At 45.0% G+C, this 12,534-nt stretch overlaps 1 protein-coding gene across 1 annotated transcript; it reads left to right on the top strand.

Moving 5' to 3' along the window:
* The first annotated feature begins 235 nt into the window (after positions 1–235).
* Positions 236–12,090, top strand: LMNB1 (lamin B1). The gene is made up of 11 exons (XM_069962625.1): positions 236–897; positions 5,430–5,586; positions 6,220–6,345; positions 6,945–7,115; positions 7,744–7,869; positions 7,954–8,174; positions 8,266–8,491; positions 8,571–8,675; positions 9,280–9,399; positions 10,520–10,636; positions 11,531–12,090. The coding sequence occupies exons 1-11, from the start codon at positions 539–541 to the stop codon at positions 11,561–11,563; spliced, it is 1,761 nt and encodes a 586-aa protein (XP_069818726.1). The 5' UTR covers positions 236–538; the 3' UTR covers positions 11,564–12,090.
* The last annotated feature ends 444 nt before the right edge of the window (positions 12,091–12,534 follow it).

Raw genomic sequence — 12,534 nt, 5'->3', positions numbered from 1 at the left:
CAGCTGATAGCATCCTGTACACGGCTTTGGTGTGACAATGAGCCGGGTGTTGTGGTGCGGCCCCCTCCCAGCCCCCTCCATTGTGCCCGGCCTGCGCTCCGGCCGCACCTCCCCCACACTCATCCCCCGCAACTAAATCTTCAATTTGAATTTAGTCTCAGGCTTACAGTGTGGGCGCGTCCTCCGTCCCCATTGGCCGCGGGGCAGCACGTGACCGTTCTGGCGCCATATTGAGGCCAAGCCTCTCACTCGCCGCTGTTCCTGGCGGGGAGATCGCAGCGCCGCTCATTGTGCTCCCATTGGATTCTATTTGTCGTTATCGGCCGGAATACCGGGAGAGCTCGGCGTGCTGACTCCACGGTGGGGGACTGCTTTCTTTCCTATAACGCGGACGCTGTATCTTAGGAGAGGAGCCCGGCGCCTCAGCCCATTGAATCCTCGCCGCCGGTGATAGAAAGTTTGTGCGGAGCCGGGCCCGGTCACGTGCGGCTGCAGGTTGTTTTACGGCACCGACCGTTGTATTGTAGCTCCCCCCAACATGGCGACCTCGACCCCCACCGCCCCCCGGCAGTCCAGCCGGAGGAGCAGCATGAGCACCCCGCTGAGCCCGACCCGCATCTCCCGCCTGCAGGAGAAAGTGGAGCTGCAGCAGCTCAATGACCGCCTGGCCGTCTACATCGACAAGGTGCGGAGCCTGGAGAGCGAGAACAGCGTGCTGCAGCTGCAGGTCACCGAGCGGGAGGAGGTGCGGAGCCGGGAGGTCACCGGCCTCAAGGATCTCTACGAGACCGAGCTGGCGGACGCCCGGAGGAGCCTGGATGACACGGCCCGGGACCGAGCCAAGCTGCAGATCGAGCTGGGCAAGCTGCGGGGCGACTACGAGCAACTCCAGCACAGGTGAGCGCCCCCTGCAGGCCGAGCCCGGGACAGCGGCCCCTAAGCGGCATTGTCTGCTGCCCCGGGAGGATGAGGGGAATCCGGGGACTGCTCGGGAGTGCCCCTCCCCCGCCGCCGCCTCCTTCATAGCCGGGAGCCCGGACTACAAGTGCCAGCATGACAGCTGGGGCGCTACAGAGCGGTGTACAGAGCTCCTATAGGATGTGAGGGATAGTTACAGCCTCTGAGGTGGCTGCTGCCAGCGGACAATAGACTGCATGGATCTGCCAGTACATGGAGGGGATACCCCAGGGGATATAGAAGGGCTCATTGTTAGGGCTTGGAGCTGTATCCTGTCAGTGTACTGGGCGTAGTTGGGTTAGCTCCCCTCCCCCTGTTCATTCAGTGCTCCAGAGCTGCACTCTGCCCTCCATACAGCGCTCACACCCTCTCCACTTCCTCCCCACCATGTAGCTGGCTGGGAGTTGGATGTAATCCCCAGGACGTATACTTCTGTTGTGATGTCACCAGTCTGCTGTATAAGAGTATTAACCCCTTGGGTTGCCGTCTGCTTTGCTTGTCGTCTTTGAAGTTGTTTCAGGGGCATGTGGGGTCAGCGGCGGCTTGGAACAGATGGCCGTGTGTGACCCCAGTCTACCTTGTCACTCCGCAGCTTAAAGGGACTCCAGACTGTTATAAATGAGATGACGCTGGTGATGTATACTGGTCTGGGAGACCCTGGCTCTAAGCTCTGTGGTGGGGGGTAAACGCTCCATTCTGTGCACTAGAGTTTTAGAGGAACTGCTTTATGGGTATGTTCCCATGTGGCAAATCCGGTGACCTTGCCCTAATAATGTTACGGCCGTATCTCTGCTAGTGGAGGGAATTGGGGATGAGTTTCTGAGAGTGCCCTCATACCACAATTATATATAGGAGTCTAGTACCCAAATGACTGCACGGAGCTGCTTGGCTTGTACTACAAGTGCAGGGTGCTGTGCCGGCCCAGACACTGGATGTGCACAGGGAAAACCTATTGTGCCCCATTGTGGTCACGGTGAAGTGACTAGTGCGCTGCATTAGTCTGCCATGTTAGCGTGCTGTTCACCAGTGTGCAGCCAGACAGCAGTCACTTGTGGTGCAGCTCCATGTCTTCGTTTTCTGCTTGTCCAGGCATTCTAAAGCCGGCTCAGGTGCCTGACATATTGCCCTGGCTATGTGCGGTGGCAGCTGCTCCTGGAATGGGGCCCAGTATGTAACGTGAGCCCTCGCAGCTGACATGCACTTGCTTTCAGACACAACACTCAATGCACAAAGGCCTCTTTTGCTAATGCTTCAGTTTATGCATTTGTTTTCCACCACTAGGTTTGTCTAAAGCATCTGCTTGTAATTTCTTCCCCCCCCCCCCTGCTAGTTTAACATAGTGCCTGTATCTTATACACAGCAAGCATTGGTTAGTACATGCTGGCTGGACGCCCCTCCTGGGAGGTCAAGATCCCTGTAAGACGGCATATCTGAGGGCTCCTAAACGTCATGTGGTCTTTGTTACATAACACTACCTATTGGTTATAGCGCATAACTTTCTAGCAGTAAACTGTTGTCCTATGTTGCCACCTTGAGGCCAAATGCTGATACTGCACCATGCACCATGAAGCTAACTGCATTGAATGCCTAAAAGCAAATCTGTGCTGTAGGTGAAAGCCAGCAGCGTGCTGAGATGTCAGGTTTCCGGGCACAAAGTGAGGAGTCTAAACTGATGGCTTCTCTATTTCCATCATATGTATTTTAGTGTGGTTCTCCCTTACATTATCATCATGTTTACTGGGGCTGTGGAGTCAATAAGGCTGGGTTTACACTGTTTTTGCAATCCATTCAACATATCAGTTTTTAATTGGTTACTTTTAACAGGAAAAAAAAAAAGGTGAACACTTTTTTTTTTTTTTTTTTTTTTGGGGGGGGGGTCTGTTTAAAAAAAAAAACTTTGGATCTTTTTTTTCACTGACAAAAAAAAAAAAAAGAAACAGATGACGCACAATTGCAGCCATTTTGTTCCCATGAAACGTATACGTTAAACGGATTGCAAAGATGCAGTGTGAACCTAGCCTAAGCCGCAGCTCCAATTCCTGAATTTTATCAGGGACCCACTAAGACTCCCATTTCCTTCATAAATGACCAGGCAGACACCAGGGGCTTGGCAGCTTCTCCCTAATGTCCTACATGATTCTGGGGCGACTTCTGAGGGATTGAGGAAAGATATAAAGCAGCTTCTCCTGTGTGAATGCAGCCAGTCTCCAGCCTCCATGTCCTGAACTACTCACAACTAGACTAGATGGAGCAGGTGGTCTTTTCCTGCTGAAAATCTTCTATGTTTCTAACTAAATATTCACCATACACCAAAAAAAAAAAAACCCACTAACAATGCCAGATACTTGTGATATAGAGGTCATCCTGGTCGGGGACTGAGCTGTGATTCTGCACTGCGGGGGCATGAGGACATGCGAATAGGACTTCTTTATTACGATCCCACCACCCCCTGTCCACCCTGTGTTTCTTGTTGCTCAGAATACATGCAGGCTGCTGCATCAATAACACACACCGCCTGCTGCAGCCATAGTGCACTCACACACACTGCTTCAGCCATAGCCACACATGCTGCCTGCTACAGCCATGGCTCACTGAAGAAGTCACAATCTTCTAACAGAGAAAACCCCGCACGGAGTACAGAGCTTGCAGCTGCACTACTTATGGCTTCTCCTCCTTCCCTGTATTAGGGTAGCTTCACATGTACCGAATCTTAAGCAGATTTGACGCTGAAAGTTTGTAGCAAAATCCGCTGCGGCTCCTGGTATAGTGAAGTTCTATGGGTCCTATTCCATGCAGGGCCCGATCAACGATGTAAACCAGCGCCGATCTGCTAGATCAAGGCTCGTTTACTGGGCCTATTCCACGGCCCAATCGTTGAGTGACGGCTGCATGGACATCGTTACCGATGTCCTTGCAGCATACATTACCTGTCAGGGCTTCTCCTCCACACTGTCTTCCTCCCCGGGTCCCGGGGAGGAAGACAGTGCGGAGGAGAAGCCCTGCAGGTAATGTATTGCATTTCTCAAATCGTCGGTTGCCCGCCGCGCACCGCTATTCCACCGTAGCGATGCGCGGTGGGGGAACAATGTTTTTAGGTCTGGCCCTAAATGAACGATCAGCCGATGACACTACCATCGGCTGATGGTTCTCTCTATTCCACTGAGCGATAATCGGCAGAATGGGGTCGATTATCGTTCCTGTGGAATAGGGCCCTATGGGGTCACATGCCCGCAGTGGAATTTTCATTCCTCTGCCAGTAACCCACCACCCTTATCTAATAGGGCCAGTGCTTTATTACTGATATATGGAGGAAACTAAATGTATGTGAGACAGGGTTTTTCTGGTTTTAATAGGCTCCTTAAATTCATAGAACGTAAACTATATATAAAGGAACATTAAAATTTATATAAAAATGTATTTTAATTTTTTATTTTTTTTTTTCTCTCTCTTCTGACTCCACGACTCTGACTCCACAGGCCTGATGTTTACACACTAACAGAAATTATATAATCTAGTGTCAGATTTTCCTTAATGTCTCTGTGGACTCTTAATTTAAATCCAGCCCATGCCCTATTTAGAAATCATAATGGTCTGCTGCTGGGGTGGACACTGATCCATAGAATGCAAAGGCCACAGCACTTTTCCGGAGTTTGGATTATAATGTGGCATACCAAAGCCCTCCAATTTATTAACCTCAACATGTTCCTGTTTTGGGGCTTTATTCCTGTGCTCCAATGCTTTTCATGTCCTGATGATGCACACATGACGACCACTGACAGTCCTGAGTCTAGAGTCCCAGTGTTGATCTGTTTTGTTAATCTCCTAAAAGTGCTTTAGATGCATAGAAGACATTGAATTTTGCCTTTTCAAAAGCTCTGTAGACTCTGGACAGTAAATCAGCCCTGATGTGTATATCAAGCTTGCTGCCAGGGCTGCAATACAGAAGGGCAGAGGGCTTCTTTAAAGGGGTTGTCCAGCGAAAAACTTTTCAAATCAACTGGTATCAGAAAGTTGTATAGATTTGTAATTTACTACTATTAAAAAATCTCAATTCTTCCCATACTTAGCTCCTATATGCCATGCAGGAAATGTTTTATCATTAGTCTGACACAGTGCTCTCTGCTGACATCTCTGGTCAAAACAGGAACTGTCAAGAGTAGGGAGAGGTTTTCTATGGGGATTCATAGAAAGTCTTGGCCATACAGCAGCTAATAGCTTGGACATACAGCAGCTAATAAGTATGGGAAGATTTGAGTTTTGTTTTGTTTTTTTGTTTTTTTTAATAGAAGTAAATTACAAATCTATATATAACTGTCTGACGCTAGTTGATTTAAGTTTTTCGCTGGCCAACCCCTTTAAGTTTAATTGAGACTTGTTGTCAAGTGGTTGACAATTTTAGTATCGTCTGTTCTTACTGCACTTTTCAAGTGAAATGTTCATAAATTAAGGCTGTATTCGCACTTTCCTTGCAGCTTTTCAAAGAAAGAATCAGACTTTAGCGCTCTTCAAGCCAAGCTCCGGGACAATGAGGCTCTTCTCCACAACACAGATGCTGCACTTGTCACTGCAAAGAGTGAGAAGAAAGCTTTGGAGCAAGAAGTGGAAAGTCTTAGAGCAGATATTGGGCAGGTAAGTGTTTGATAAGGCTGTCCTGCTTATTTGCACCATACATCTCATGTCTTTATCACATGGCAGAGTGGTCCTCTCCCCACTTGTTCTGTCAGGGTACGAACACTTATTTTCGGACCGATCAAAACTTATGTAATGTGTCTCTGCCATGTTAAGATTTTTATAATAATGGTAACAAGTATGTTCACACACTGCAGAATCCACGCGGAGACATGTTAGTTCATTGGGCGGACCGCAAAATCCACTGGCAGATATCATTGAGTCTTGGTGACCGGGTGAACTTCAAGTGGATTACGCAGTGCAGCCTCCACTTTGAACTCTCCGCTCAGATTCCGCAGTGTGAATGTACCCTAACTCTACATGTAGCCTTATAAAATAGCTACACTTGACTGTACTTTTATCAGCCCTGTGCCAGCGTCATCATGTGGCCAGGACGGGTTTTTAAAGCTATGTACCAGCAGATTTTGACATAGAACTGCACAGGGAAGCCGGTGCCTGGTTCCTGTGTACAGCGACGTTCTATTCCTGGGCACCGGTTGTGTTTCTGCACAATAGGTTCACTACTTGATCTACGCTTGGATGACATTTATAGAGAAATTGTAATAAACAGTCGCATATAATCTTGTCTTTCAGTTTGAGTCTGCATTGGCAAAGTTAAAGTCACAGCTTGGTGAAGAAGCGCTTATGAAAGTGGATCTTGAAAATCGTTGCCAGTCTCTGACTGAAGAGCTAGAGTTCAGGAAAAATATATATGAAGAGGTAATTTCTGTGAATTTGTACTGAACACTCCACTGTTCGCTATATACAGGTGAAGAGATTTTCTGCTTATTGTACACTTCTGTGTTCATCAATTCTCCTTTGCAAATTTTTTGTGAACAGATTTCCTGGGCCAGGTTTGTCAGACTTAAGGTGCCTATACATTTTCAATGACTGTGGGCTGTCTGTTATCTCCTGTCCTGCCCATAACATGTTCAGCACAGCTGAACATTCTAGGGTTCTCAATGGGGAGGGCTAAGCTTGCTTTTCTGTGCTGGCTTATACTTCTGAGAACATCCGTCAGAGTTGGGAGACCCTCTTGCACCTTAATGCTGTATATGTGGCAAGATAAGAGAGGAGGAAGAGAGGGCTGGCCTGTCGGATCTGTGCTCTTCGATCCTCACTCGCTGTCTGTGCTATTACACGCGGGGGGGGGGGGGGGGGGTTGTAGGTTAGAAATCAATGGTCTGTTGTTTGTACAGCAAGTGAAGCCTTGATGTCTCATCCCTAGAGATTCGGTGCCATTATTTTTGATTCTTGAAATGTATTGATGATCAACAACTAAAAATGTTTCTATTAATTTTTGCCTTCTCCTCCTCCAGGAAATCAAAGAGACTAGAAAGCGACATGAGACCCGCCTTGTAGAAGTTGATTCTGGACGTATCATTGAGTATGAACATAAACTTGCTCAGGCACTTGCAGACATGAGAGCACAGCAGGAAGAACAAGTAAAGCTCTATAAAGATGAACTTGAGCAGACTTATCAAGCAAAGGTATGTCTGATACATAAATTGCATATTGTGGTAGGCCATGTCTGATATTTCATGTTTCTCTTCCCTCCAAGGTGTCAGCAGCTTTTTTTCCCTTTTCCTGCTTGACATTTGCTTATGTAGATAAAGATAGCTGTCAGCCTACAGCTGTAGTGACGTATGACTGCTCCAGCTAGGTGTGTGTGTATATTATATACACACACACACACACACACACACACACACACACACACACACACACACACACACACACACACACACACACACACACACACACACACACACACACACACACACACACACACACACACACACACACACACACACACACCCCTACCCCTACCTAGCTGGAGCAGTCATGCGTCACTACAGCTGTAGGCTGACAGCTATCTTAATCTACATAAGCAAATGTCAAGCAGGAAAAGGGAAAAAAGCTATATATATTTTTTTTTTTTTAAAACAGTGTAAAATTTAAAGAGACTTGAAATGGTTGCGCCATCTTCTGCACTTAAGTTAGTGTAATGACTACATTTCCTTAGGAAATACTCTCTTCCTGTTTGCTGATGAGTGCTGTCTATTTGATATGCACGCTTCCTATTGTCAGCATGTAAGTTTCTTTCATTTTTTTCAGCTGGAGAATGCAAGGCTGTCTTCTGAGATGAACAGCTCTACTGCACACAGTACTCGTGAGGAGCTAATGGAAAGCCGTCTGCGCATTGACAGCCTCACCACCCAGCTTTCAGACCTGCAGAAAGAGGTAGGAACTTCTATTCTAAATTGGGACACTGCATATGAGGGTGTGATTTTTCTCTGAACTACGTATAAAGAAGTTTGTCTTTAGTCTAGGGCATGGTATGACCGGATGCAAGAGTTGGAAGAACTGCTTGCTAAAGAAAAGGATTCTTGTCGCAGAATGCTAGCAGAAAGGGAGCGGGAAATGGCTGACATAAGAGACCAGATGCAACAACAGCTTTCAGACTATGAACAGCTTTTAGATGTCAAACTAGCCTTGGACATGGAAATCAGTGCATACCGCAAACTGCTGGAGGGTGAAGAGGAGAGGTAAGGCAGCAATGTGTACTGCTGAAAGTCTTGCTTGGGGAAATGTCAGTCTTAGTCACTAAAATTGACCTGTCCTTTTTCCCTATTTTAGGCTAAAGCTCTCTCCCAGTCCGTCATCCCGTGTAACTGTATCTCGAGCATCTTCAAGCCGTAGTGTAAGAACCACCAGAGGCAAAAGAAAGAGGGTTGATGTAGAAGAGTCAGAGGCGAGCAGTAGTGTTAGCATAGCGCACTCTGCTTCTGCAACCGGTAACGTGTCAATTGAAGAATTGGATGTGGATGGAAAATTTATCAGATTAAAGAACAACTCTGACCAGGTATGCGTTACTGCCTTTATTATGATTGCAGATTAATCCTGTATATGTGCTTGTAAGTAATGCTTACAAAACATTTCAGGATCAACCTCTCGGTGGCTGGGAGATTATCAGAACTATTGGCGAGACATCAGCAAATTACAAGTTTACCTCAAGATATGTGCTTAAGGCAGGACAGACCGTTACAGTAAGTGGTTATTGTAAATCAGAAAATATATTTAAACACAACTTTAACAAATAGGTCAGTGTATTTGTGTGGGGGTTTTCCCCCAATCTTCAATTTTACGATCTTAGCTGCAAGATTTTGGATTTTAAGATGTCTTGGCCACTAGTTTTAAAACCATAAGTAAATGCTGGAAAGTGATATTAACAGCATTTAGCATCTCGTCTGTCTTGCTGATAGACTTGCAGCTATAAACAATTACTAAACCTGGTCTAAAACATCTGCACCCTGATATTGGATTGTGGAAAATCTGTAGTTGAAAAGGGGACTAGTAAGTTCGCTTACAGATTTTATCATGGGTTCCATAGTGTCTGGGAACCTGTTATTGGGAGGAACTAGTTAGCCTTTGAATCCCACTGCCTGGAGAAGATGGCTGCAGCCCTAGGGTAAGCATGGATACAGCCATTGGAGGCCTCTGCTTCTGCAGAGCATTCTTTTTCGTTTGAATCTCAGCTTGTTGTACGTTTGCTAATCTCTAGTATGAATCTTGTCAAAAAGATGTAACCTGGCAGTGGTGGATAAATATAAACTTTGCACTTTATTTCTCTTTTTTTATGATCCATTCTAGGTTTGGGCTTCTAACGCTGGAGTCCCTGCAAGTCCTCCCTCTGACCTCATCTGGAAGAACCAGAGTTCTTGGGGCACTGGTCAAGATGTCAAAGTTGTGTTGAGAAACTCTCAGGGAGAGGTATGTCTTTATCGCCATTGAACTGTAAGATGTGAAACTTTAAAAGTTGCATCACTGTGTTAAAGGGACTTGGTACAGCTGTGGAGAACATTGTACATATCTTACTACAGATTCCCATTTCCTACCCTCTGTTGCACACAGTCTCCAGCCCTTTACTTTACCACCACATGTCATAGTAATACTTGTGTAAAGAAGAGAAATACTCCATTTATAGGCCCAGATTTGACAAGTCAAACATTTTTCCCAAATATAAGCAAATCGCAACTTGGCTTTAAAGCGTAACTATAATTTCAGTAGCCAAAAAATGAAATTCCTCAAATAAAAAGCCCACGTGTTAACCCTTTAAAAAGAGCCCTAAACTGCGTTGTTAGCTTGTACGCTCGCTGAGATATCACCAGTTGTTTGGCTCAGAGGAATAAATGAATTTTTCTTCTGGCTGAGACAAAGTGGGCGTGGCCTATCCCTCATCTCCCTGGCTGGGTCCCTCCATCCACTGACCAGCACCTCAGCAGATGTATCCCACAAAGTGGGATTAGATACAACCCCAGCATACAGTATCACAATGTAAGATTAGATTCAGAGCCCCAGCCGATGGTATTACACACAGTGGGATTAGATAGTCATCTGCTCTCATTACACTGTAGGATAATGTCAGCTGCAGCTCTTCCCCCTGCGCTGCTCCTCACACACAACACCCTCAGCTCTACTTAGTCACCTCTGTGAGGGGAGGGGGGAGAACATGCTGCTAGGAGGGGGGAGGAGGGTTTGTTTATGTTTCTCTCTGTCAGGGCTGTTATCTGATCCTCCCTTCACAGTCCATACAGGGAGGGGGTGTGTCCAGCAGGAATGCGGAAATAACTCAGAGCCAGAGAGGGCTGTAAGGGCTTAATCAGCCTTATGTATTTAAAAAACTGTTCATTTTAGGTTATTAATGTATATTGCAAAAAGTCTTACCATGACCTAAGCTAACTAATACTGAATGGTCAAAATATTTTATAGTTGCGCTTTAACTTCTCAGAATGGACTGTGACTGATTTGCTATCTGTCACAGATCAATATTTCTGGGCCATAGTGTCTGACTGTGTGAGCCATTATGTATGTTTTGTCTGTTTAAAAATAGGAAGTAGCTCAAAGGGCGACCGTCTTTACAACATCTTTACCCGAAGAAGAAGTTGATGAAGAGGAGGTAGAAGAGGTAGTGGAGGCTCTTGAGACAGAAAGTCGGCCACGTCGACAGGTATGACTTTAAACATATGTTTTTCATATAGCAAACCTTTTTAGGGTGCATTCGCATGTACAGGATTCGCAGCAGGTTTAATGTAATTAAATAACTGAACATCGCATCAAATCTGCTGCGGATTCTGTATGTGTGAACTTAGTCTAGAAAAAATCCAGTAGAACTAGTTAACTTGACAGGCCAGTTTGCTATGTGAAGACACTTTTAGTCAGCTCATGCAGTGCTTATGGGTATATTAAAAATGCCCTTTTGGCATACACAGGTAGGACAGGTTTGTGTCAACATACTTCCTCCTTCCCAAAAAACACAATGGACAGTTGAAGTGAAAAATTCTGAAATGGTTAAGCTGAACTTGCGCTAATTTAACAGCTGTAAAATTACTATTTTTTCACTGAGTTCGGTATAACACTGAAGAACTGCAGCTTATGAGAGATTTTTAATTTTCAAGTATTGAATACAAAGCAAGATCTCAGGTTTATTATATGTAACAAAGATCTATTTGAAAGGTTATACAAAACATGGTATAACAGGATGTGCATGAAAGGTCTTGCCTTCCGTGCACCACTGGCTCAATTTTGAAAATTGGGTGGCACTTTGCAGTGATAGCGCTTATTACCGCAGGGCATTGGATGAATATTTATATGGAGTGGATCAAGACACTAAGGGTGGTACTCCTGCCCCCAGTGCACCAAACCACCTTATTTACATATTGAATAAAGAGTTAACAGAGCGCTGAGGAGGAACGTAGGAAAATGATATCATGTATGCACGTAATGGAAAGTGGGGTTATTTAAAACTAGTTTAGTGGACAAAACTGTCGGTAAAGAAAGGAAGATATCTGGGAAAACATACATGTAAATCTGCTCTATTAATTTAGTTTCCTTTCACTTATAGGGTGCTGACAACAGAACCTGTGCTATAATGTAAAGCTATCACCAGTCTGACTTCAGCCTACAGATCTGAGCCTCTTGGGAGTATGACAAGTCATTGTTGGTGTACAGATTAAAATGCCTGCATTAATGGCCTTACCTTTTTTTACTATGATGGTCATTTTGGCCATTTTAAAAATAAAAACATGTTAATGTGAATTGACTGGTTTTACACTGTTAGACCCCAGAAGATTCAGGAATTAAATGCTAAATGTGAAGGTCATGTATTCTAGTTACCTGCCAGTCTGAAGAGACTGCACTTAAAGGTGCTGTCTGCTTGGAGGCACATAACATTTCTGCTTCCAGCATTTTTTGTACTGAATAGTTTTTTTTTTTATTTTTTGTATCACAATCTGAATTTTAAACTATTTTTTACCCCTAAGCTTTATTGCAAAGGTGTTTGTATTATGTGAAAAATGCAGCTGTTTTATTGGATTTTTTTTTTTAGGTTAGTTTGGTGGGTGGGTAATGTTGTAGCCATTTTAAATGACATCATGGTTTAAGTAAAATAAAAAAAAACTTTATTGCGGTTGTCTTATTTCTGTTAAATAGAACTCCTTTTCTATATCTGTCTTGTAAGGTGCTGTTTCCTTGTGTTCTGAGCAGAGTGGTAACTGTGGCTCCAATTTTCACTCAATAGCCACATGAAGCTGAAGGCATTATCGGTAGAGATGAGCGTTCGGCATTTGATTAGCGGTGTCTGCTGAACTTGGATAAAGCCCTAAGGCTATCTGAAAAACGTGGATATAGTCATTGGCTGTATCCATGGTTTCCAGACAACCTTAGGGCTTTATCCAACTTCAGCAGCCCCCGCTAATCAAATACCGAACGTTCGGGTTCGGATCGACTCGAACTCGAACCCGGTTCGCTCATCTCTATTAAACATATCAAATACTCTCCACAGACAGACTATTACTACAACTTTTCACCTGCCATTTATACAGGGGGTGCTAACAAATTTTATCAGCA

The sequence above is a fragment of the Dendropsophus ebraccatus genome, chromosome 3 (genome assembly GCF_027789765.1).
Source record: "Dendropsophus ebraccatus isolate aDenEbr1 chromosome 3, aDenEbr1.pat, whole genome shotgun sequence".
NCBI lineage: Eukaryota > Metazoa > Chordata > Amphibia > Anura > Hylidae > Dendropsophus > Dendropsophus ebraccatus.
This window is presented reverse-complemented; position numbering and strand designations above follow the sequence as displayed.